General features: G+C 42.1%; 2 protein-coding genes across 4 annotated transcripts in view; one reads left to right on the plus strand and one right to left on the minus strand.

Annotated features, from left to right (window-relative positions):
- cacna2d3a (calcium channel, voltage-dependent, alpha 2/delta subunit 3a) overlaps positions 1 to 25,679 on the minus strand; it is a 117,278-nt gene that overhangs the window by 14,969 nt on the left and 76,630 nt on the right. The window contains exons 12-26 of one of the 3 annotated variants that reach the window (XM_040047582.1): positions 25,227 to 25,360; positions 23,692 to 23,709; positions 20,020 to 20,091; positions 19,569 to 19,649; positions 18,716 to 18,790; positions 14,984 to 15,067; positions 14,744 to 14,815; positions 13,984 to 14,045; positions 13,786 to 13,853; positions 12,540 to 12,585; positions 11,996 to 12,093; positions 11,799 to 11,892; positions 11,491 to 11,586; positions 11,222 to 11,343; positions 10,362 to 10,439 (exon numbers count right to left, since the gene is read on the minus strand). In XM_040047582.1, coding sequence (XP_039903516.1) covers positions 10,362 to 10,439; positions 11,222 to 11,343; positions 11,491 to 11,586; positions 11,799 to 11,892; positions 11,996 to 12,093; positions 12,540 to 12,585; positions 13,786 to 13,853; positions 13,984 to 14,045; positions 14,744 to 14,815; positions 14,984 to 15,067; positions 18,716 to 18,790; positions 19,569 to 19,649; positions 20,020 to 20,091; positions 23,692 to 23,709; positions 25,227 to 25,360 — 1,200 coding nt within the window. The remainder of the gene's footprint in view (positions 1 to 10,361; positions 10,440 to 11,221; positions 11,344 to 11,490; positions 11,587 to 11,798; positions 11,893 to 11,995; positions 12,094 to 12,539; positions 12,586 to 13,785; positions 13,854 to 13,983; positions 14,046 to 14,743; positions 14,816 to 14,983; positions 15,068 to 18,715; positions 18,791 to 19,568; positions 19,650 to 20,019; positions 20,092 to 23,691; positions 23,710 to 25,226; positions 25,361 to 25,679) is intronic. The other 2 variants (XM_040047583.1, XM_040047584.1) reach the window with 2 other exon arrangements.
- Positions 1,932 to 8,095, plus strand: LOC120743757 (leucine-rich repeat and transmembrane domain-containing protein 1). Its single transcript, XM_040047585.1, has 4 exons — positions 1,932 to 2,667; positions 4,313 to 4,697; positions 4,789 to 4,994; positions 6,733 to 8,095. The coding sequence occupies exons 1-4, from the start codon at positions 2,631 to 2,633 to the stop codon at positions 7,248 to 7,250; spliced, it is 1,146 nt and encodes a 381-aa protein (XP_039903519.1). The 5' UTR covers positions 1,932 to 2,630; the 3' UTR covers positions 7,251 to 8,095.

Genomic DNA, 25,679 nt, shown 5'->3' on the forward strand with positions numbered 1-25,679 from the left:
TGGCTCAGAACAAAAGCCCAAATCTGTCTCACTAATGCTCAGGAATTTTCTGTACTATGGGGGAACATTTAATTTCCTAAAGTATGATTTAAGAACTTGGGGGTATTTATGCCCTGAGCTGGGTTTATGAGTCCAAACATGAAGAGACATAAAATCCACTCTAAATCCATCTGATCACCAATCTTGTATAAGTGCAATCCCAGGCAGGGAGAGATGACAACGACTTAAAGTCCACAGGTATTTGGGGAGTCTAATAAGGCTTGCGTAAATGTATATGTCCATCAGTGCAGGACTGCATCTGAATGTTAGTGCTCTTGTGCATAACCAGAATTTGTTGAGCGTGCACATGCATCGAGTCACATTGCAGCGGCAGCGAAAAAACACCTCTAGAACAAGCATGCACGCACACACAGAAAAGAGAGAGAGGAGTGATTTTCACATTTGTTTGTGCATTCATGCAGCAGCAGTTCCACAGCACACGGGGTGGATCATGTCAACATCCTGCAGAATTGTCAGAGGATGAACAGAACAGGAGGATGCAGATAGACTTAACTGACCTCTCCCTCCTGTCTTCTTGTTGCATTAGACTTGATTCACTGCTGTTCAGCAATATAGAAGTACTGGACACAGCTAGTTTCAGCCTCCTAGCAGACACCCCTGCGGTATCAATTTCAAAACCCTGCATCGCCTTATTCTCAAGTTATCGCATTCACAAGATTTTCAAACCTCTGACCTCATGAGATTTGAAATCAGCCATGATTTTCAGTAGACGCACATATGATAGCATTTTGAAAATCCTCGCATTCGCAAGATTTTGAGGAAACACGACCTCTGACCTTGAGGTCAAGGTCACTGAGATTCACACTCATCCAAGAGTTTTAGTAGCTAGACCTTATCAATCAATTTGAAGCTTCTGCGTTGCCTAGTTCTCAACTCATCTGATTCACAAACTTGGGCATACACGCCATCTGCCTTTAATGGCTACAGAATAAAAATCTGTCTTGGCTACATTGCAAACAGTTTTGTGAATGAGCTCATGCACAGATAGCATCTATGTAGCTTCCCCTTAAGGTTATTTCCACATGCACTGAAGCATCACAGGATATCGCGTGGTCACATGGTGATAATATGTGGCGTCCTAGTCAGAGGAGGATTTGTAGGACATGTTTTTTCCTCCGTTTCTTTTTAGGTAACTCGAGGAGACGTTCACACGTTACAGCACAAACACAGCAGACTGTCTGGGCATATCAACCATACGGGCTTTTAGCAAATACAAAGGTGTCATCACACATTTGAGGATGTATTTGCCTGTGTAGGCGTACAGAACCACTCCAGTGTGCAAGTGAATGTGTCGATTTGTCTTTATGTGTGTGTTTGTGTGCAAGTACATGCTCCTGTACATGGATTTATGTTTGCCTGCAGTAGTCGCTCAAGGTTAACTGAGCAAACCTTTAGTCATTTAGAACAATAATAATGAATTTAATATAAACTGGTGACACAAACTGACCTCAGGTTTAACATGACAGAACTAAAATAATTGTCAGGCCCTTCAGCAGAGGGAAGAAGGGATGTAAATATGGATGGACAGGGGAGCAAATACCACAAAGGGTATTGCAGGACTGAGCCTGCATGTAAGCTTAATCATATTTATCATAAAAATGATAATCTCTCCAATCCCTTCCTTTGTTCATTTTTTGCTTCTCCTTCAAGCCACCCATGTGTTTATACGAGCTTCACAGTCAATCCATCTACACGCACATACACACGCATATTACAAAGAAAAAAAAATCCATGTAACTATATTGCAACAGCTACATATCCTAATGTGTGTGTGCATGCGTATGGGTGCATTCGTGCATTCTGTGTTGCTGTGCTGGGGGCGTGTTCTGCCAGCCCTTCTGCCCACGGCTCATGCATAATACCATCCAACCATGCCACAGCAATGGGCATCCTCTGACAATGTTCGCTGCGTGCTGAAGTGTTTGAATATTTGTGCAGAGGCTGCAATCCAGATCTAATTTTGTCTAGTTCGGTTCTTGCCAGAGCAAATAGGAGGTAACGTGAATGTCAGCGAACGTGTTTGTGCTGTGATTTAAGAGGCACAGCTGTCCACTGAGAGATGACACACCATCACACTCACAAATGCAACTGGGGACAGGGAGAGCGAGGGAGCGAAGAGAGACAGAAGTGTTGATTTGGTTTGAAGAGCCGAAATTCAACATAAACGAGCAAGAGGAAATGTAAAAGACTAGGATGCAGAAAATTACAGACAGAGGCAGAAAAAGAGGTTGAGAGATGGTAGGAGAGCAACAGGGAGAGAGAGATAAAGAGCTAGAGAGGAGAGAGAGAGAGCGCAAGCCAGGGAGAGAGAGGCAGAGCTTTCTAACTCCAGTGATTCCCAGACTGGCTGCCTGGCTGGCACTGAGCTCTGTGCTCTAATTCGCCCGATCTGATGGGGTTTCATGCCCTTGCTGCCAGTGCTGGGGGTTTTAAGAGCAACACGGGTTTCTGCTGTTGATCTTAAATCTCTTCTCACCTGCTGACCATATCAGCCTGCACAGATGATTACCAGGACAAGCTAATCTCAGCCTTACTGACGGCTAATGGATCTTCAACTGAAACACCAGTAAATGCAAGTGGCCCAAAGACGACTGGCAGAAATGAGAGGTAGGTGCTCCATCAGAGGAAACAGCATAAAGAGCATTTGTGTGTGTCTGTGTGTGTGCATATATGTAGATGGAGAGGCTGTTAAACTAGAATATTATGTAAACTGCTCCCTGACTACTGGAAAAGGGTTGCTTGCGAAAGCTTTTGAATAAAAACAGTTAAATGCTCTACATTTCTTGTAGCTATTTATGTTGGTACCAGGACAACTTAAAATGATGCTTGCTGCAGGTTGTGTTTGTCATGAAAAACTTCTTTGTAGGTGCTTTGGGCTGGAGGGACACATCAGAGCAAAGTGCCTCTCTGTTTTGTTGATCTCGTTCCACAAATGCTGTCAAAGAGCTCCACTGAGCCGCTGCCGTGCTCATGCTTGTATGTTCACTGTAAGCAGGACTGTTTGTGATCACGTGACTGAATTCATTCTTGCATATGGACAGTCATTTCAGTAACAAGGATGCAATTATCACAGGTCGTTGCACTGTATTAAATCTCAACCCAGCCATGTTATGATACGCTTTGTTTGGGGCAAGTCAAATAAAAGCTGCAAAGGCAACACCGCCAAGAGCCATTGTACCAAACAAACACCTGACATTAGAGCACCTGCACCTGGATATCTCCACACTTGTACAACGTAATCCGAGAAGTCCACCAGCTAAACAAAGATAAAATGATGCTTTCATGCTTTCAACTGCATATTAGAAAATAGAAGACTGCGTTAAAATGTGGTTTCTTTAAAGAATGTAGCAGTGAGATAAAGTCATTCTGGTGCAAACTGCAGAATGTTTTTAAATTGTTATTTTTTGCTACCTAATTCATGTTAACGTTCTTTGTGGTTGGTTATTTATTGTGTTGTTAGCTGCAGAGTGTTGCCTAACATGATTATGGGGTTTTTATGAGACTAAGAGCTCCTGCGGGGTAAAGACATAATTTATAAAAATATTTGATCAGAGGAACATGGAGCTTCTATTCCGATGAAAACAGATGCGATGCAGCATATCCATCTATTCACCAGATATGTTTGCGACTTGTGAGCTAGCTACATTTACAGGCTTGGGTCAGAGCTTCATTTCATTGAGCCTCGAGCTAGTCAAGCCAAAGCTATAAATACTGCTGTAATGTTCCAGAAGGAATGGACATGAAGTTATCTCAAAGGGAATCAGACACCTAATATGTGCTGCGTATGGATTTGTGCGTGGGTGAGGGGTTATGAGGCTTTGGCAAAGTCACCAAAGGCCACTGTCTAAGGGGGTGGGAGGTGGGAGTTGGCATATTAGCAGAAAGTTTACTTTCTTGTTTATTATACAAAAAAACAATGCAAAGAAAAAAGTTACATATTCAAGCCAAAAATGACACAATCCTGTATTTTGTTTTCCCCAGATTAAAATATGTTTTTCTGTTATTATATACTACAGATAACAGCGACAAAATAAACTGCAAATCATCGAACGCTGTTTTATTTACATGAGACCAGACTGTAACACTGTGGTGTGAATCAATTGCAATTATGTAACAGTACTGCAGGATAGTATTGAACACTTTTGAAAGCTGTAGAATGAAGGGTTACAGTGCACCTTCATTTCTGACACGCAGCTGCAAATATTCCACTTTCACACGTCTAATCCACTAATGTGTCCCTTTGTTTCCACAGCGATACTGGTGTGTGCTGTCCTCTCACTCCTGTCTTTGTCACATGCCTGTCCGAAGGAGTGTAGCTGCAACAGCAACACCAAAGCAGTAGACTGCCGGGGTCGAGGACTGTATGACATCCCGCGACGACTGCATCCAGACACCCAGGAATTATACCTTCAAGATAATCGCATCAGGGGGCTTGGATCAATGGCTTTCAGGGAAATACCCCTTGTTCGCATTCTCGATATATCTAATAACTCTATAACAACAATTTCGCCGACTGCTCTGCTTGGGCTGAGAATGCTGCAGCGACTCAGCCTGGCTCACAACAACCTGAGGGAGCTCGACAAGCGGCTGCTTGGACCTATCCGCTCACTTTCACACCTTGACCTCTCACACAACAGGTTAGACCTTGATGCTAGAAAAAAAAGTTGCGTTCCCTGATTTGATTTCGCATGACTCTTATTTTATTTTGTTTCGTTTCCCTTTCACCAGCCTGTGGGGTTTGCCGGGAGCCATGGGGGACAGTTTGAGGAACCTCAGCCACCTGGGGCTAGCACACAACAGGCTGACACGATTAGATCGTTCCCTGTTGGAGGCCCTGACACACCTGGACAGCCTTGCACTACGCAGCAACCCCTGGAGGTGTGACTGCCAACTTATAGGCCTCAAACTCTGGCTGGAGACCTACCTCTTTAAAGGTCAGACCACTATCAGCTCTAGGCAGCGACTGGGAAACTTCTAGAACATTTCCAAGGTTCATCCATAACAATGCCTTTCTTGCTGGGCAAAGTGCTGATTGTAATATGTAATCACAGCAGTACAAGAAAAAGCACGGGAATAAATCTACAGCAAGCCAGAGGTCAGGATACAACAAGTGAATATTCTTAAAAAGAAGAACAGAACTTTACAGAAATGTGGGATTTCAGCATAAAAATGTCTCCAAATGAATATCCTGCTGACAATTTTTCATTGAAGAGACTATCAGCGTTAACTATTAATACAGAGATGGTCATTTCCAGCTGCAATAATGTATATCTGTATACAGTATCTCTGCTCTGGCACAACTTAGCAGCAAGACGCCTGCATAGAACAGACGAAGCATCAGTCAATGACAACAGATCAGACAAAGCATGAAAGGAGGATGTGATGTGAAAGGAGGTTGCAAAGAAGCTTGCAGACAAGCTGAGCTTTGCTTTGTATGTATTAAAACTTAAAGTTGTACTCAGATCTGTGAGCAGTTTGCATCATATCTCAGACTAATTATAGAGGAAAATTACTGATTTCACACCTCGGCCAATGCAGTTACCCTTTGAAAAACCTGGAAACTCTTCTAATAGTCGTCAAACCTCGTTGTTATTAATATATACTGGGGGTCCTCATGATTACAGGGGAGCTCATCAAATGTCATCTGTATGGGGAACGAGTTAATGATAGTTAATTGTTTTTTTAGTTTTTAAAATATTAAATCAGTCCGCTTGAGAATCTACTGAACACGGTGCACTGCAGCTCTTATAACTGTGGTCTTCAGCTACACAGTGAAGATTAAGAGTTCTTTGTTACTGTGAAACACATTATTTTCCACGCAAAACTAAATCCAGCACGCATTAGATAACAAAATTACCACTGTATAATGAAAGCCGGGCGTGCATGGAGCTGGCTGGCACGCCTACATGCCTATGTCACCCTGACACAGCTTTCATCTTACAGGCTGAAAATTCTAATTACTACGAAACAGAACAACGAATCCAGATACAATAATGCATGCTTAACAGAAAACCAGTGGTTAATAACGCAAGCAGAGTCACAGTGTGTGACAGAGCATGCTTTACAAGAAAACAGAGCGATGAATATTAACCTCCTAAGACCCGAACTCTTCCACGACATGCATTTTTAATTTCTCTTTGATATTTGGGCTGATTGGGGCCCGATGAATGTAAAAACAAAGGATTACCTGATTTTTTTTACCTTATTTTTGTTTTTATGAAAAATCAGAGCCACAAATGAGGATATTCGTTTAAAATGTTGATAGAACAGTAGCAGCATAATGTCCTCGTAAGTGGATATCAGGCCCATGTAGAGCAAAATTGAGTATTTTGGTCTAAATAACCCAAAATGTGACGTCCACATATGTGGACGCAGGTCCTAAAGTGATTTATGGTACATACAGAAGGCAGTTGACAAAGACCCATGTTACTCAGCTCTAGTGATCCAACTTCTTTTAATCACATAACACTTGCTAATGTGGCCGTTTACAGTAATATATCCTAGACTAAAAATCCAAATATAAATGAGCTAGTGCAAGCTTAGCTGATGAGTATGATTGAGGTTTTCTCTGTAAGCTGCTGCAAAGGATACTTGGTAATTAAGTTATGAACAACTGACACAACCTTTTAAACTCAGTGTTGCTCATTTCTAACTATTAAACTCTGACCCCAGGTGGAGTGGTGGATGAAGTGCTTTGCTCCCAACCAGAAGAAATGAAGGACAGAGACCTGCAGAAGATCCCTTACCAGCTCTTCCATGTCTGTATGACTACAAGCTACCATTACCTATTTGCCAACATACACCACCTTGAGTCTGAGAGACTACTACAAAGTCACACCCATGGCAACCACGCTCATCCCTCTAGCCATGCTCTCCACGTCCCCATGGCGATGGGGGAGGGATTTGGTGGTGGAGGTGGAGGTGGAGGTGGCATGGCAGAGTGCGAAACTAAGCAGAAGCCACGGCCCGTCAACCTGCGGCACGCTATTGCCACAGTGATCATCACCGGTGTAGTGTGTGGGATCGTGTGTCTGATGATGCTGGCTGCCGCGGTGTACGGATGCGCCTACGCCGCTATCATGGCCAAATATCAGCGGGAGTTAAAGAAGAATGAGGAACTAGCGGCAGCGCAGGGTGCAGATCACGCCACAGCAGATGAGAAGGAACCACTGGAGAACGCCATCGCCTAGGAGACGACAACTACCCCGAGACTTAAAACCTGGGCCTCAACCCTTTAACCTAATTGTCTGCGGATGTGCCACGCGTGTGCTTGTGCATGTGCGCGAGAGACTATTTATTTGCGAGTATGTTCACCTCATTTCTGAGACTTGGGTAGCTAAACTCCACAGGTATCTATGCACTGATCAGAAGAGTGTCTTCTGCTGTATGCGGGTTTGAAGGACAGGCCAAAGAATTCCAACATTCGTCTAAGAAAAGCATATCACTGATAGGTGCAAATATATTTATAACTGTGTACTTGTAGGTATAATAGTGACGCTCTTGTGTTTAAAAAAATGGACTTTAGAGTTTGGTTGTCGTTTGGTTGTTATTCGTAATTTTGATAACTCATAGTAGGCAGCTGCTGTCAGTCCTGTCTCATCATTGATGTGAGTGTATGTGAACGAGGTTGTGTTTTTATCTGTGACTGAGCGTGTGTGAAAGCGTACTGTGCTGTACGCACATATTACAGATGCGTCTGTGCCTAATAATGTGACACAGGTTTGAGGAGGAAGCGTGTTTTCTTAAAGGATATTTTTCCGTTTGTGACGTTAAAAATGAGAAATTCGCTGAAGCAATAATGAAACAAACTAAAACAACAACACAACTCGGATTCAGCCTTGTTGTTTTTCTCTTCACTTTGTGAGTCTGAATTATCGTCACGCTGCACACAATCACACCCACACGCAGACACACACTAAGTTTTAGAACTACAGGTTTTGAGAACAGTCTTGTTTGTGATTTTATGCTGATTTCATAATGGTAGTCATGTCCTACAATATGTATTATATATAATAAAGGGAAGCGTTTTACCTGATCAGTATACTGCCAGTTAATTTGATAAGGTATCCTGTCCTTAAAATATTGTTTAAGGAGGGGAAATCTGGGGAAATTCGCTCATGCTGGAGAGAAATCAACTCGTGAAATATTATTTATACATATAAAAACATTGTTGTAATGTCTAAATCAGAAGAAAACAGTAACACAACTCAATACACTGTTCTGTAAGACAGTGTAAGACCCTCAGGCGAAAATGCCTCCGACAGTAGTTACAGTTACAGTGAAATGAGGGCTATCTGTGTGGATGTTTTTGCCCATGTCAGCTTAATGATCCGCTGAAACGATGGCATATCTATAACAATTTGTGACTTCTGAGGGAAACATCGGGAGATGCACATTTGACATTATATTTTTTGCGTCTTTTATTTTATTACAAGCAAAATTTCTCGAGAAGAAACAGAATTATTTAGATCACACTGAAAATATATTTTTCCTGTGTCTATTAGAAAAAACTATTATTATCGAAGTTTCGATTACTCAGCACAGTGAGACAGACGAACGTGCAGAAATGCTTTTGGTTTAAATGCCGTGACTTTCATGGTTTTGTGTATATCAGGGTAGGAGACTCACTGCACGTGTCTCGGGATGTGACCACAAACACTGATCCGCACACAAGCGGACTGGAATACAAATGCGTGCCTATGTATGCACATATTAAAATTGTGACTCGATGTCTGCAGGGCCAGTGGTATGTGATGTCATCAGCCTGTCCTGTTAAGTTAGCGTGTTCGCGTATTCACAAGTCCACAGCTCAGTGGAGCGCAGTGCAGTGAAAACTGGCCCTAACCGCCCTACGCTAAATCTGCATTCTAGCCTACATCTCTCCTCCCATCTGACTCTCTTATATAAAATCATCCGTACAGACACCCCCTGCTGCTCTGACAAACGTGATCATCAGTGCCGTACATCAGCACCCACTCCAACAATAAGGTCTTCTAAAAGTCTTGATGCTGACGAGTCATTTGCATTGCTGCTGAGTAGGATTCGAGAGAATGTTGTTATCTTAAAACTACAGTGATCAAGTCATCAGGGTCAAATAATCCTGTGGGCTGGTGTAAACTGTGGGCTGCTTGTGTAGCATTCTGCTGGAAACCTGATGCATACGCTGTGTGCATGCATGTGTGCATGCTTGTGTGTCTGCGTGCGCCTTGGCAGCGCACAGACTCTCCCATCTCTGTCCTTCTGCTCCAGTGGTTTCCCCCTGGCCAAGAATACCCACAATGCACTGCTTTCATGTCAGCGCATCCAGGCACCGTGAAATAATTTTCTCTCCCACTGCCCTTTTATTTGGTCTCTTATTTTATCACTGCTAGCCCGAAAGATTTCCCTCGTGTTTCTCTCCACATCAAACCGTGTTCTGGGATTTCTCCACTGGCATGAAGCTGGTCGTCATGTGTTGACGAGAGCGTGGACACAGATCCTTTGTCTTTGGTCCTTTGTGTATATTTTCGCCAGTGGAAAGGATGGCTGTACTTCACAAGTGTGCTTCACTATATGTGACTAGAACAATTCATTGATTTAAAACTCTAATCTAAATGTTAAATACAGTGAGGAAGCAGGATCATCTATACCAATTACTACGAATAAACCATCACAAAACTTTCATAACTCAACTGACCTATACTCACTGTAACACTGACTCTTGCTGTGGCTTTGGGGAGAGTTAGATTATAAACAAATGTCCTAAAAATATAACCTAGTGACAGAGAAACCATATGTATGCCTGCATGTCTGTCCTCCTCCCCCTTTTCCCCTCCTTCCATTTATTCTTTTCCTCTGTGACTGAGATAATGGTAACTCAACAAGAGCCACACTTCATACCATGAACTTTCTGACTGCACCAAGTTGCACTCTATGGGCGTTACATTGTGGGGCTTCTGAGTCACCAGGATGTGAGATGAGGCAGGCCACAAAGAAATCATCTAGGCTGCAATATGCTTTAAACAGACACAGAGGCATAAGAAAAAAATGCACGAAAGGCACTTACATGCAGACTTTCAGCTTTAATTTAAAGCAGTGTTCCACTGATATGCAGTAATTAAGCATAATTACTACAGGATGTAACAATCTACTGTAAAATGCAGGGGTAAACACACAGACATGGGCGGGGAGTGTTTCACCTCAAAGTGGAAGAGAGGTGTGGGGAAAATGAAGCCGTGTAAGGTTCTGTGGATGTGGATGTGCGTATAGGTGAGTGGGTGTAAAACAAAAATACAGGAAGACACACTTGAGTGCTCGCTTACCTGCAGCTATTGGTGATTTCCTCTCATCCAAAAGCTGAATAGCAGTACTGGCCAAAACAACACTCTTGTTCTCTGACCCTGAAACGCGTACAAAAGCACACACAAATACAAACGACAAAGACACGCAGAGTTCACATATCAGTCATATCATAATTCCTTATATTATTTCTGAACTGACCACAGGGAGATTGGAGAGAGGAACGCTGATCATAGATACCACAGAGCCCTATTTATGGCTGCAGCTAACTACCACAGTCCTGAGAGGAAGAGTGCATCCAAGGCAAGTCCGGCGAGTAAATAAGAGGCTTTCAGATCACTTGTATTAGCTGGCACTAATGGAAACCCTGAGGCTGAGAGCAGATGAGAGCACATTCTGCCTCTGGAGGAGAAACCCTTTTCTTAGAGAAACAGTTACACTGAATATGCGTGAGGGGCTTGTGTGTATGTGGGTCTTTTTGTGACTCTGTGTGCGTCTGTATTTGTGTTCTGGGCAAGTCACTATGGAAAGGGCTGAACCTCTTCCTTATGTATCTTATTTCAAGCCACAGCAATCAGTCCGATCCACAAGAACACAGCCCAGAATTAATAAGAGAGGAAGGGGAGGTACAGACGCACGGCCAGAGAAAACAGCCAAAAATGGGTGAAAGAGGGACAGAGAACATTTCAAAGGGTCCTTTTAAAAACACATTAGTGTATTCAATTCAACAAAATATAAGCTTCTTTAGAAAATATAATGACTGTGTTTTTTAACTCGTGGGTTCCAGTGTCGTCAGTTCACTATAATGAGGATTTAACAGTACCGATGTTTCCTTAAACACAGAGACAACACCATCACCATCCAAATGAAAGTCACGACTAACCTGTGTTAAAAGGCAGAGAGTAAACAAAGGTACCAGGAACTTGTTCTGCCGCTCTCTTGTACCACAGGGGAAAGTGGTCGGCATTGAACACCCCCTCTCGGTCTTCAGCTGTCAGAAAGTCTCTTAAAGCAGACGGGAAACAGAGAATACAAATGACGCACACCACACACCAAATATACAAACTGGAATCGTAAACAACACTAAATTCAACACAAACATCAGGCCGTGTTCATGCGCACACACTGTATGCGTGCAGTCAGAAAACGTACTTGCTTGTAAGTTCATCTGGCACCACAAACAGGTTAATCCTGGACAGGCCTGTTCTCGTGCCCAGGTAAGCTATCTCCACTCCTTTATCAGAATTCCTGTATCATGTGACAAATGAATATCCGGCTGTTGTGAATTCATTTTAAGCCAAAGAAATCACCAGTAACTGTGCTAAATTATTAACATTTTAGCTGTGCAAATATGTGCTCCATATTATGGCATTTTCTATTTCAAAGAGGAATAAAATCCAACATAAATAACAACATCATTTCGCTTTCCTTTTATTTTAAAGGGTAATAAGGTGACATACTCTGACTTATTAAGCACAAGGCTGGTCCAGTAGGCTTCCAATGGAGCGGTCACCACTGCATCAAAGAGAACTTCCTGAATCAGCTCCTTGTCACCTAACAGGACAAAGGCAAAAAGGCACATTTCCACACGTGAATCTTGTTCATTAACTTGCTAATAACATATAAAATATGGGGGCTGTAAATGAGCATAACTAACAATATAAGTGGGGTTCGTGCCCACTGAGGTACAGTTTAATTGCCTCTATCTGACTCAGGTAGCGGTGCTCTGGGTGCTCATCTGTGTTGCAGTATGTCCTGTAACATGACAAGAGAGAAAAATATGAGTGTTTGTTAGAGTCACAACCAACTTCAGATCAGTTCCTTTCTTAAAACTGTAATCGCTTTAGTTTTGGTCATATAATCCAGTTGCTTTCAGTTGCTTTTGGATTGCAAAGCATCTCCAGTGAATAAAACCTGAGGTAGAAGGAAGACACTTCTTTTCATTTACAAGCATTAGTTTGAAAAGCATTTATTGTAATGTGTTTAGATGTTGGTTCCCAAGCCTGGAGACCACAAGTCATCAAGTGACACAAACAATCAAGTCAAAGTTCTGCAGATCCCAAAAACTGTTGTATTTCAGTTGACATCAAACCGAACTTTGATTTATTTTTATGATTTGGCAGTATTTTAGGATTTAGCCCAATAAAGATGTCCTTTGAGTAAGGGACGGGGATAAAACAGCGGCGGGAATATACTCTTACCATTCGTCTGCCAGGGCTACATCAGGATGCTCCAAGTCATGAAGTCCTGTAAAAAAGAAAACGTGAAAACTATTTGGTTCAAAACAAATACGCAAAAACACTGAATATGAAGTCATAATAATAGGGCGAAGCATCGACATCTCCACTGCGCACACTTAAACACACACAGGGGATGAAAAATGTGTTTTTTGAATGGATGTGACAGCTCTGATTAGATCAGGAAGAGCCAAGTCATGCTCTGAGCGCTCTGTGTGATGGACATGTTTAGAGAAACACACAGACAGACACACACCACCACCACCGCATGAATATTAACATGCATGGGGTCTGACGTGAAAACAGACATGCATGCACGTGGAGAAACACACAAGCAGGAGCAGACATGCAACACTGTCAGGAGAAGGACGCACAACACACCTAAGGAGCCGCAAAGGGGAATATTTAACTTCCTGTGAAGTTGTGGCTTTTTAAATCACTACATGAAGAGAAAGACTAGACAAAAAGTGTCTACAGGTTTGAAGAGGAACTGGTTAAGTTGGGCCAAAGAGGAGAAGTTAGAAGACTTTACATACCCAACACATAACCAGTTTATAAAACATGATGAATGTTTACTGATTTAATCAGATTATCTAATGTCAACTTCATCCAGTCATAACATCAAATGTTATTTTAACCTTCATGTAATATTAATGCCTTAATACAATAATCATAAGATTTGAAAGGGCATAGTTAATGTCAGAATCCAGCTTTTTCTGCACAAATATCACCGAGGATGGAAAAGTATTTCTTCTTGTTATTGTTTTTAAAAAAAGGCCGTTTTATTGGTTCTGACTAATCATTCTGCAAAGACACTATTATACCATGCATTCCTAGAAAATTAAATCCAAATATATTTTTATTAAACATTTTTGTCTTAAAATAACTTTAGAAAGTGCATTTTTTTGATTGTGCGTATGTGTTTTTATACAACAAAATAATAAAAAAGCATTATTATAATACTAAAAAGCTCTCTGTGATGCTGCATTTCATGTAGTGCTCCTCAGAGAAGCATTTACAAACTAAATTAAACTACTTGCTGAGTGCTTGTTTAGTGAGAAACAGAAAAACAAAGGCCCCTAAAAGAAGAAGAGGGATCGAGAGAGTGCGAGGGAGAGAAAAGTAGGAAAACAAAAATAAAAGTAACAACAAAAACAACAACAACACAGAAATGAGTCAGAAAGCAAACAGAGAAAAGCTGATTTCCTACCTTCCTCTACTGTCACGTTCCCCCTGAAGAAAAACTTCCCATGGCCTCTGGAAAGAGCAACCCCTAGACTAAAACAAACAAACAAACAAAACAAACAAAAATAAACAAAACATATTTCCTAAAAATCTGTTGTTGTTTACAGATTGACCACCGGAAAATTCAGCTTCGTTAGCTTAAGGAAGTCTTCAGACTTCTTACCTGAAAGGAGTCCCTTTGATGTCTGTGTAGTAGTAATCATTGTGCAAAATCAGCACACGTTTCTGAAAGAGGTGAATATAGTGGCTGCGTTAAACACCAGGCGGTGCTGTCTGATATCATTTCTTGCAATCTAGCGCCATCTAGTGGTGGAAGTAGTAAAAGCTTCTGTTGGGCAGTCCTTAGCTGCAGATGGACATCAGTACATTCATAAAGTCTCTTGTGAGCGTCTCTGTCTCTCTATATAAATATAGACATAGAGAGATATTTTTTTAATGTGTGTGTGTGTGTGTGTGTGTGTGTGTGTGTGTGTGTGTGTGTGTGTGTGTGTGTGGATATCTGTATTTACATACCAAATGCTTAATAATCAGCCTAATGCAAATCGCTCTTTAATATGCCGTGAAAATGTGCGAACACACATTTAACACATTCACACATATCTACACACACCTTTCTCTCTCTCTGACAGGCAGGAAGCAAAGCAGAATCAACGGGCTGCTGTTTCCCCGTATTCAGCAACATGTGCTTTGTGGAGATAAGGGGCTCACACGCAGAGAGACACACACCAGTGCATGCACAGCAAACCAAATCAGAAACAAAATCCCTAAGTCAGTCCTGTACATCACTGAGCCAGCTGTAACAACCCCTTAGCAGGGTGAATGCTTGCTGGTAAGTATTTTCTCTCGCTCAGCCTTTAGGACATTCTGACAAGTGCGTTGTTTGTGCGTTTTTGTGTTTTATTTCTGAACTTTGCATTTCTCACCCCTTTGTCTACACTCTTCTTCACCTCCATTGAGAAGGTCCCCGTCTTCCTGTTGACCATTGCATTTCTTAGCTAGAAAGACAAAGCGCACACACGCGCACGCACGCACACACACACACACACACACACACACACACACACACACACACACACACACACACACACACAGTTGTGCTTGATGACACTGATTTTCAGAGCGCTGCTGTCCTGACACTTGATGCAGATTTACTAGTGTCTCACCGTGTCTTCCTTATCCTCCCATTCCACCTCAGACAGATCCACGCTGCTATAGTTCGGTTTTCTTCTCTTCTTGCCATCTCCATACTGGACAAACATCCCAACACACACATGCACGCACAATCAGAAATACTGGAAATGACATGACAGAAAGAGTATGCCAAACTACGGCAATTCTTTTGTTGTTCTGTTGTTGTTATCAGTTATCAAAACAAGCCATTGCATTTCACATAATGAAAATGTCATCACAACTTCCAAGAAAATGCTTGTATTTTGTTTTAAATAGTCTTGAACAATAGTTGTCCAGTGTTGCACGTTTGTTAAGCCACGTAGCAACTGCACTGTGATCCAGTCAAGCAGAAAAGGGACTAAACTCAAGGGATGAACCAGTGTTGTGTGTACATATAATCTACAACTTGGCAAAGAATCTATTTTAAATTGAATCTTTACTTTGTTACTAACATGCACAAACACATAATTTATTCCCATTTATTTAGTTGAATGTATAAAAAGATAACAGAGCCTGACAGGTATAAAATATGTTTGCACCAACAAGGGCCACTAGCCAAAAACTTGGCACATCTTGGTGTGGATGGTGTTGCATGGTGGTTCTAGACAACACTGTGCAGGTGACAGCCCAAAGCAAACTACCTACATCAGATGAACAGTATCTAAAAGTCATGTCCTTAAAAAACAGGAAAACAGTCCAGTGGACACCAAACACGGGACCTGAAGATAAAGAATCATCAGAAATCGTTTCAGTGGGATGGAGGCAATCATGGAGCCATTTTACCTCCTTTCTGTCCTTAAGAAGGGAAAGAGGGAAACAGACTGAGGTGTATAATAGCAAAGAAGAAACTGAGAAGATTAAATGAGCAAATACATGATCAATTATTACTGAACCAAAGAATTAATCTTTTGTAACCCCAACAGAAATGACTGTTGATATTGTTATCATAATTTACAGTTAAGTATGAAAGTAAACCCCGGAAGCCACCAGCCAATCTTTGTTTAACTGATCCAGAAGCAAAAGTAAAAATGACAGGGAATAGAGTTTTACATGGTTGCTGCTGCTGTTTCTTGCTTGTGGTTACTCAGTCATGCTGACAAATGACCTTTTGTCTCTGGCTTTGAAAATTAGGACTGTGCTCTAATGTAAGGAGAAGTAGCCACAGAAAGACAAGCAAGCAACTGTTGACAAACTATCTCCACATAATCCTGTTTGCACCTGTGCAATAATAGTAGAAGCTCGTTTTTCAAAGCTACTGTAATGAAAAAAAAGCAGGAGTGACACAAGAGAAGCCAAAGCTTCAAGAATGTAAATGTACTTTGATGTAAGTGGCCACATAGTTTTCACTGGTTAACGTACAACAAAGAGACGATGGGAGTGGGCGGCTTCAGTTGTGCAGAATATGATGCAGCTTGCAGCACAGTTTCTAACAGCTTGTCTCACCAAACTACATGCATGAAAAAAGAAGAGGATCTTTTTCGATAAGAAAAGGCTTATTTATTGAAACAGTGAATTTTAAATGAAACAGTCAATACGTTTTCTGTTTGTTCTTGACCATCTCTTTTAATAATGGTCTGTATTTGTACAGCGCTTTTCTAGTCCCTAAGGACCCCAAAGCACTTTACACATGCAGTCATCCACCCATTCACACACTGGTGATGGCAGCTACACTGTAGCTGCACTGACAGAGGCGAGGCTGCCGGACACTGGCGCCACCGGGCCCTCTGACCACCTCCAGTAGGGTGAAGCGTCTTGCCCAAGGACACAACGACCGAGACTGTCCAAGCCGGGGCTCGAACCGGCAACCTTCCGATTACAAGGCGAACGCCCAACGCTTGAGCCACGATCGCCCCGTGACACGTTAATACGACTTTAACACCATGGCCCACTTTATTAGTAGAGTTTTGCTTTATTTCTCGGTCAACTTCATAATTAATAACTTCATATTTCAGGGTAACAATCCAGTAAGTTCCACAACGTGCTGGACAAAGACAGTGTTGGTAGTTGTTGCCTCTGTACACAACCACAATCAACACTTGGCTGATGTGCAGACTTTAATTCAAGGAATTTAAAAAAAATGCATTAACTGTTTAGGAATTACAGCTGTTTTTATACATTTTCACTGGCTCTTACCAGTGTTTGGATCTTTTTTAAATCCTCCATATTTCCATTCATGAAGACTTCTCTTGCTTGTTGCTGTCATTGTTCGATGCTGTGAAGCTGTCTTTCTAAACCATGGAAATGATTCTGTCATCATTCACTTTAGCTGACTCCTGCGGTCTTTCAGGCCTCTTGTTCTGTTCTGTCTCCCTGACAGGTTGATTTTGTTTCTTCAGCCTCCCTCTCTTGAATTGACACATCTTTGTGAAAATTACAGCAAAAAGCTATAAAATACAAATTCAACACTTTGAATCAGCTTCAGATGTCATGTCTGTTTCGTTTGCTATGAAATAACAAGGGAACAGGCTTCACATGGCCATGACTGCTTGTCAGGCAGTTCTCCGGTTACCTCTGAGCCTCTGAAAATGCAGGTCTGTGTATAAATTCCCATAATGTTTAAACAGTCAAGCATTTTTTTGTTAAAGCTGAAAGTTTCATTTCAATCATGTCTTGATTGTTTGATTTGTCACTGTGGTGACATACAGAGGCAAAACCATAAAATCTGTATTTTTGTCCAACAAGCTGTATTTGAAACTACTTTGATTTAAGAACAGTCTTCATTTTACGTACACCTATAAAAAGGTGGTGTCATCATACCTGCTGGCACTTGGGCCAATAGCTGGATAGTTTAGTCTTAATTTCACTATTCCTTTATTTAATCAAGTGCTTCAGCCTAATAAAGCACCGATAACTTCTTAAGAATTCAACCGTGGAACAACAGTTTATGTATATGTGACTTTTATTAATCTATCAAGCGTCAGGATGCAACGCTCCAGAATACACCACTGCTGGGTAGCTCACTGGCTTGACCACTGACCCATTAAATGAAGGTGAAACAGATCAAAGTACTGAACTTTTTAATTGCATTTTACGTGTGTGTTTATGTGTGCGTCTGTGTTACTACTGTATGTGTGTCTACTTCTGAATCTGTCAGTGAGGACAGTCTCCCACCCCTCATTAGCTGTTAAACACTGGTCATTAACGTCTTTAATTAGACCTCTATTAAACCATCTGTCTGTCTGCCTCACTGTCTGTTCTCTGTTCTCCATCTCATCTGTTGCCCTCGCATCCATATGAGCATCTCACTCTTCTCCCCCAGTGTTACACCAGGCCTACCTGCACCTATCCTCACATTCAGCAGGTTCCCGCAGCCTCCCTCTCTTTCTACACTCTCTCCGTCCAGCTCTTGTGAGAGGAGTGGGTGAGTACAATAGAGTTAATCACAGCCATTCAGAAGCTGTATCTCTGTCTATTCACAGAACAGCACAGGCCTGGAACATGCTCTCCTCATCTACATACCAACACGCAGCCAGCATACTCACAAGGCACACCACACAGAGTACCACACAATTACACACCATTCTGTTAAAGTCAATCACAATCTCAGTGTGACAACAAAAAAAAGAAAATTGGTAATTGACTTGATGTGAACTCGAGAGGGTGTATTCATCTATCCAGTACAGAACAACACATTTCAACTTCAACCTGTGCATCCTAAAAGGGATTTTTATGGTAATAAGGGTCACACTCGGTAAACGCTGAAATGTCCTGGAGGTAATACTCACGAGTGGCCGTAAATCCGGGTGGGTGAGGATGTAACCGTTGTTGGTGATTGCAAAGGCGTAGCCATGAATGCCCAGCTAGTAGAATATGCAAAAGCACACACAAAGACACACCAAAATTATGCATAACAAATCAGAACCTAATTGTAAATCTGGTTAATCAAGCCCCTTTCAGAGTCGTTGTTTTTGTGGTAAAACCGAGACCCGCACAACGGGAAAGGACGGCATCGTTCATCATGTCATGTCTGAGCAAATAACACACTTTCAAATGTCAACACCTTACACACATCCAAGATTCAGATCTACAAAAGAAATCAGTGCAGGGATGTGGGTGGGGGACACGAGCAGAATGCATTAATGAACCGAGTGTAATTTCCTGTCAAACCAGGAGCTGTGACTAAGTTCATCTCTAATGCATCTGCGACTTGGCTTTGCATTCAGTTACTGTACTCTGGACTGACTTATGTGGAGTATTTTATGTATTATAAGGTGGGGTTTTGGACCGCTGGTGGGACTGGAGAGGTGGAGCAACATGTTCGGAGTTCAGTGTAGAGGAGAGGGTGACGGGCACAGAAGTTGCACATCGTGTAATCAGTCTCTCCTATTTATGCGATAGCTTGCTAGGATCTGGTGGAAACAGACAGTGGCTGTTGTAGCCATACAGTAAAACATCTTCGTGAGCTAAAGCTGTGTGCATGGGTATTCAGGACTGTGCCAATGTGCACAAGTGTATAAAACTGCTTGTGTAAGCATTGGGAACCCTCGGTAGTCAGTGTGATAGTGTAAAACATTGAATAATGGCTATTGAGATCCCTAATCACGTGCAGGAAGAACTAAGTGATGCTGGATGTGGTACCTTATACTTGGGGATAGTCTTGAGCAGCTCAGAGACCGGCACATCTGTCCCAACCACCCCCAGAAGGATTCCACGGTTTCTCTGCAAGCACACAAATATACGAAAATTGGTTAGCTCAGTTTAAAAGGTTACTTACATAACAATCTTTTACAGCCGCATCAGCGCCTCCGTTTATGTTATTTATAAAAATATTCAACTTGCAATGCGCCGCTTTGTCCCAATTTTCAAACTGCAATCAAAGTGATATTAGCATCCATCAAATACGCAAAAAAATTAACAATGATTTTACCATTTGTGTCAATTCTCTCAAAGACTAATTCCCCGTGATGGAATAACTCATGAGGAAAATTCAGTTTTTCAGTTAAGCTGTAATTTCATTTGAGACATCGAGCTTTGGAATCACGAGGCAGTGACGGTGTTATGAATTCTGCATCACTGTATGTGAGCTTACAGTCTCGTTCTTGGTACTGAACACGGGCATTGCCACCGTAGTCATCAGAACTGGACCTTGACCGTCCTCCAACTGAGTGATTTGTGAAGCAGAAACAAACAGAAAAACAGAAAGAGCCAAAGGGAGGGAAGAGAGGGAAGGTAATGATGAAACTTCATTGTTTTTGTTACAAATTTTATGTAACCACAGAGCACATTTCATGCATCTTATATGAAACATCTTGCCTAGTCACACTGAGCAGTGTTTTCAAGCTGCAAAACATCTGTGTGGAACATAGAATTTGATGGGAATTTAGCCGAGGATCTGATCATCTTCTTCAGAGACCAACTAAACTTCCACGACATGTTTTATTCATGTTTATTATTTGCCCTAAAATATGTTCAATCAGAGTCTGCCTTTGATCTCTTGCAGAATAAGCTTATCCAAAGGCAGCGCTTCTAGTCTGGATCTGGGTACCCCCCCCCCTCTACAGACTGCTGGGATAATTATGATATTTATCTTTCTACCGGATGTCTGTATCTGACGATGATATCCATTACAGATGAAAGCTTGACACTGTTTTCTTAGGAGACTGGAGGAAGGCTTAGTACTTGAAAAATATGATCTAACCTTGCCTTCCCAGAAATGTTGAATCTGTCTAAATGTCAGTGACTTCTTCCATTCAGCATCAGTAATTGGATCATTAAGCAAAGAATAAATCCAAGATGAAAATCTACAATAGTTCAGGGGAACACGGAGCGGCAAAAAGCATAAAGCATGTTCTACTTACGCTGCACTAATCAAAGGAATATCATCTTTTAAATTTGTTGGACTGACTAAATATCAGCACGCATCTTTAGAAAGTACTGAATTTTATACCGACATTGTAAAAGTGCTTTCCCCACCCCAAGACGTTTTTTTCTTTTTTACCATGAGAGATAACAGGTAATGACAAGGAAATCTGTCAATATCCCTCAGACGCTGAGGAAAGAGGAATTAGTGGCACGAGTTTGGGCAGCTGCTAAATGTAATTTGGAGTCCAATATTGGACGTAGAAGGGAGAACGAAGCATACCTAGATACTGCAGCTGCAACACGTGGCAGCCGTGCTACTACAGAACGGGATAAATTAAAGATATATATCCAAGCCCAGGTCGTTTCAACCATACTGTGCAGTATATTACTGGTCCTGTGGGCTGCTGTATCCCTGTGAACCCCAATAGAAGACTCTGTGTAATATGTGAACCCTTTGAGCAGAAATCCAGATTGTTAAAATTGGTAAAAATGCCCATGCTTACCCAGCACTTCCAGGGGTTGCCATACTTTTAGGTAAATAAGAAGAGGCAGTGCATTTAAAGTCACCATCAGAGCTACAGAAATCCTTATTTACCTTCCCAAGGGAGGAAAGACCTTTAGAGAAGGTAAGATACACTTTATTCAGCCCCACGGGGGATTTCTTCTCTTTGCATAACCCATCCTAATTATTAGGAGCACGGGCAGCCAGCTTGAAGCAACCAGGCCAGTAACTGCATGTGTTTAGATGCTGTGTGAAATCGAAGACCTATGGTAGAGCACGAGGATTCCACATCGAAGGCCTGCCCTAGCCTGGTGTTGCTGACTCAGGACCTTCTTGCTGTGAAAGTGGAAGTGGTGCTAACCCTAATCCTTAAGTCAGAACTCACACATCTGGGCCAAATCGGCATCATCATTGCCTCTGCGAATTTACCTGTATGAGTCAGAGTAAAGGAGCTGTGGAAGTTCTTTTCCCTGCTGTGGGTCAAATAACGAACGAGAACACCAGTGGGCATTAATACACTTGACACCGCACTAGCACATACCCACACACGCATAAACACACACACCAATACCCATCAGAGGGCTAACATACACACCCTTGGCCTGTGTTTTATGTTTCATAGTACACTTTATAATCTAGGTTGCTGTGACAAATTGCATGGAGGTAGATGAGGTGACCCCTGTTTCCTTGGAGACCAGGTTTGTGTGTGCGTGCGGGAGCCAACGCCACCTCTGCAGACTAATTTGAGGAAACTAAAACAGACCCGATGGGAAGCTGAGCTGGCACACATCCAGCACATGTTTTTACTGCACAGGTGTTTGGGGATTATCTTTGAAAGCTCTTAATTACCTCAATCAATATTAATGCTTTGCTTTGAAATAGCGGAGTTCATGTTCATCCAGCAAGACATTTTGAACATCTCAGCATTTCAGTTTATCTTCAAAAGGCAATCAGCTGCTCACAGATTCCCCATTTTTTGGTCTTCGTACTTAATCAAGTATCAGTCTCGTTTTTGAAACTTCAGTGCAAATTCCTCCTGTCACTCCCACAATGTTTATGATTCTTTAATCTCTTATATTCTTTTTCCAACCCTCCCTACCGTTGTCCTCAAATATCTCCCCCTGACACATTCCTCTCACCTCCCTCGCATCATCCCTGAGCTCCAGTGTCGGTTCATCCAGCAGAGTGGGAAACAAAGCCAAATGAGCCAGAGAATGATGAATGAAGCTGGTGGAACGAGGGATAGGAGAGCAGGAGGGAGGATGGCAGAAAGGAGAGCACAGGTGGAGGGAAAGAGATAGGGGCGAAGAAGCAAAGTGAAACAATAAAACAAAACAAAACACAAAAGAAAGGTAAGATAAGAAAGACGGACTGCTGGGTCGCAGTGAGAGGGAGAAAACCGGGGAAAGATAGCATGAAGGAAAGATGATACACTTCAGTCCTGGAACACAATGCTCATCAATTTTCTAACACAGAGCCAATCCAAGGAGTTTTGCTCACTTCTTATCACACATGTTTGCATCCTTCTGTCACTGGAGTAGTGTGTATGTGTGTTCATGGCACCCAGGCCAGAGCAGTGCTGGGGCAATTATATGCAAAGAATTGGTACAGATTCCTCGCTAATCCTAATAAAATGATATCTATTTCAGTTTTCTGCTGAGCTGTTTTGAGGTCAATCAGCTCGGGTCTGTCACACTAACAGCACTATGTCAGACATACGGCCTGCCAGCTGTGTAATGCTACTGCTGTGCCTCGCTCACACTGACGGGGAGGCAGAGCGCTCTTTTGTTTCGCCATCATCACTGTTGTGATTATAGAGCTGCTTATCTCAACCCACATACGATTCATAAATCATTGGAAAAATAAAACACTGAAAATGATAAAAAGGCATCAGAACAGATCATCCCGCCAACCATTATGGACTATTGGATTTTCACCCAGAAGATGACAAAACAGCTTATTCTGGAGAATTCTACCAAAACAAATAACACAGGCAATCTTGTTTTCACACCAAAAATCACACAGGCCAAAGAACAAAATGAAGCCTCACATTTACACACATAATCACAATGCCAGCCCAGAGACACTGGCAAAGCAAGGCTAACATAGCATCACCAGTGAAGAATGAGCGAGTTTGTGCACAGACGTGTGCGAATGCGAAATCAGACGTGCAAAAGAGAGCGCGTGAATGGCACCCATGACAACCATGAGGCATGGCTTCAATCAGGAAGTTGACAAACAACATATGACAACGACACATAAGAAAATGCCACGAGCCGCTATGATAGTTCATTTCACAGATATTAGAAACCGAAACGCACATGCACAAGAAATGCACATGACACACAGCAGGCCTCACCACAGCACAATGCACCAATGACCTCAAACCACATTTACCTTTTGTGCTTGGGGGAGCTAAAGAGAACAGATTGAGAAGGAAGAGGAGGTGAGAAGGAGGATGACGATGAGGAGGAGAGACAGGGTCAATACATTTGTGGATAAGTGTCAGAAAGCCTTTCAGTGCAATTTTCACTGAATAGAGTGCCAGTGGGCACATACAATCCACTGACATTGAACACAACTTAAAAACAGCGACTGTCTCAAGAGAGGCAAACTTTATAGTCAAAAGGGCCGCAGCAGAGAGGAATCAACACTCAAGTGCCGTAACTCCTACTGCAAGAAAACGTAAGCATTTCCTTATACGTGTTAGGTCAGCGCTGAGTGTATGCACTTCTGTGATAAATGGGAGGGAAAATGAGGACAAAGAGAAACACATGAGCACAGAAAGACAGGAAAGGGTAAAACATAAGGGATATTCAAAGGATAGCTGAGAGAAAAGAGTCTATTTTTATGTGGTTTTTTGATTGCGTGGTGGGTATTTCTAGTGGAGGGCACTTACCTTTGCCTCTTCACATGGCCAAAGCTCTCACACTCTTAATCTATACAGAAACTGTTAACTCCTGCTATTTTCTCTCCGTGTCTAACACAGTAACTTCAGCCAAGAAGGACCAGTGTGGTGAATAATCCAGCATGTTGTGTGATGACTTTGGATCACAGAGGATTCGTCTTTTAACTCTGTTATTATCATTCAGGGTTTTTCGGGATGTTTGTGTCACTCAACTATAGAGGATGTACAGGAGACGAATGCACGATTTCAGAAAATATTATTATTTTGACTGTAATTCACAATATTCACTACCTGCTCAGTATGTCGGCCAGTATGGTGCTAGGAGATTTAGAGAGTCCTGAACTATTCTAGACATTACCTAATGATGGCACATGTGTGAACAATAAATGCCCCATGCGTTCAGATCAGACAGTACATTTACTTTATTATAGCAGCTCCCCAGTACAATTGTGCAATGTTGCATCCATGTGAGAAGAGCCCACATAAATGCCCTGGTGAGTTAAAAGCAAATGACTGTGACCCATCATGCTCTGGTATGATGGCACCCTCTTCTAAACCAAGCACAGTATTTCCAGTATCAATAAATCTGAAGTGAGACTTTTTCACGCGGGAAAGGTCAACTATGGGCAATGCCCCAAAAAAGATTCTCCAAAGACTGTCTGGAGTTGAAAATGCTGCAACCCTACAAAGCTCCCAAGCACACACAGGAGGCTCGTTTACTTAATGGGTCCATCTGCTACACACAGACTCATTTAACTCATTCACAGTCAAAGGTACAAATGCAGAAAACATTGTCAGCCCTCTGCTCGTCTTTCACCCTCGATCACTTTCATTTGGGTTGTTTAATTCATTCCCCTTCAAAATACATGTTTTCACAATACGAACTTATACAAAAGGTCCTGTGGTTTATGTATACAACAATTCGGCCCATTATGGAGTTTTCTAAGCCTACAGTGGATATGTGAGGCTATCAAGGACCACGTGAACTGGAGTTAAGTAGCAAGCGAAGGCATATTCAACTCACAGTGCTATCGATGTAGGCCTCAGTCCAAACTGTGTCGTGCTCCCGGTCGATCACCTTGGGACGACTGAGAACATGGAGATACTCCATCACGTTCTCTTGCACATCTGCCAGTGTGGAAATCTGAGTGAAATACCCTGTTGAGCAAAAAGTGGAGGAGAAAGATAAACAGAAATGAAGAATTGTTCATTCTTAATTAAAGTAGATTAATTATTTAAATTACATCCTGCCAACAATGAGGCAGCACAGGCTCAGAAGTCCAACTCACTACTGCCCAAAAACACATGCTCTGTTTCTAAGCTTGTTTGAGGGTAGATCAGATGCCTGAAAAAAACATTTTAGCTTTATGGAGCCAGCAACATATTCCAAGCCATTGCTATTTTAATAATCTTGGTAACAATGCAGACTAACTACATCTGGGATGCAGTGCTGCTGACCTGCTGTTTGCATGATGGA

Source organism: Simochromis diagramma, unplaced genomic scaffold (assembly GCF_900408965.1).
Source record: "Simochromis diagramma unplaced genomic scaffold, fSimDia1.1 OVJJ01000387.1, whole genome shotgun sequence".
Lineage (NCBI taxonomy): Eukaryota > Metazoa > Chordata > Actinopteri > Cichliformes > Cichlidae > Simochromis > Simochromis diagramma.

Coding starts and splice junctions, on each gene's coding strand:
- LOC120743757 (XM_040047585.1), top strand. CDS start 2,631: ATGCAAGTGGCCCAAAGACGACTGGCAGAAATGAGAG. Junction 2,668..4,312: donor ACGACTGGCAGAAATGAGAG/GTAGGTGCTCCA, acceptor TTGTTTCCACAG/CGATACTGGTGTGTGCTGTC. Junction 4,995..6,732: donor GGAGACCTACCTCTTTAAAG/GTCAGACCACTA, acceptor CTCTGACCCCAG/GTGGAGTGGTGGATGAAGTG.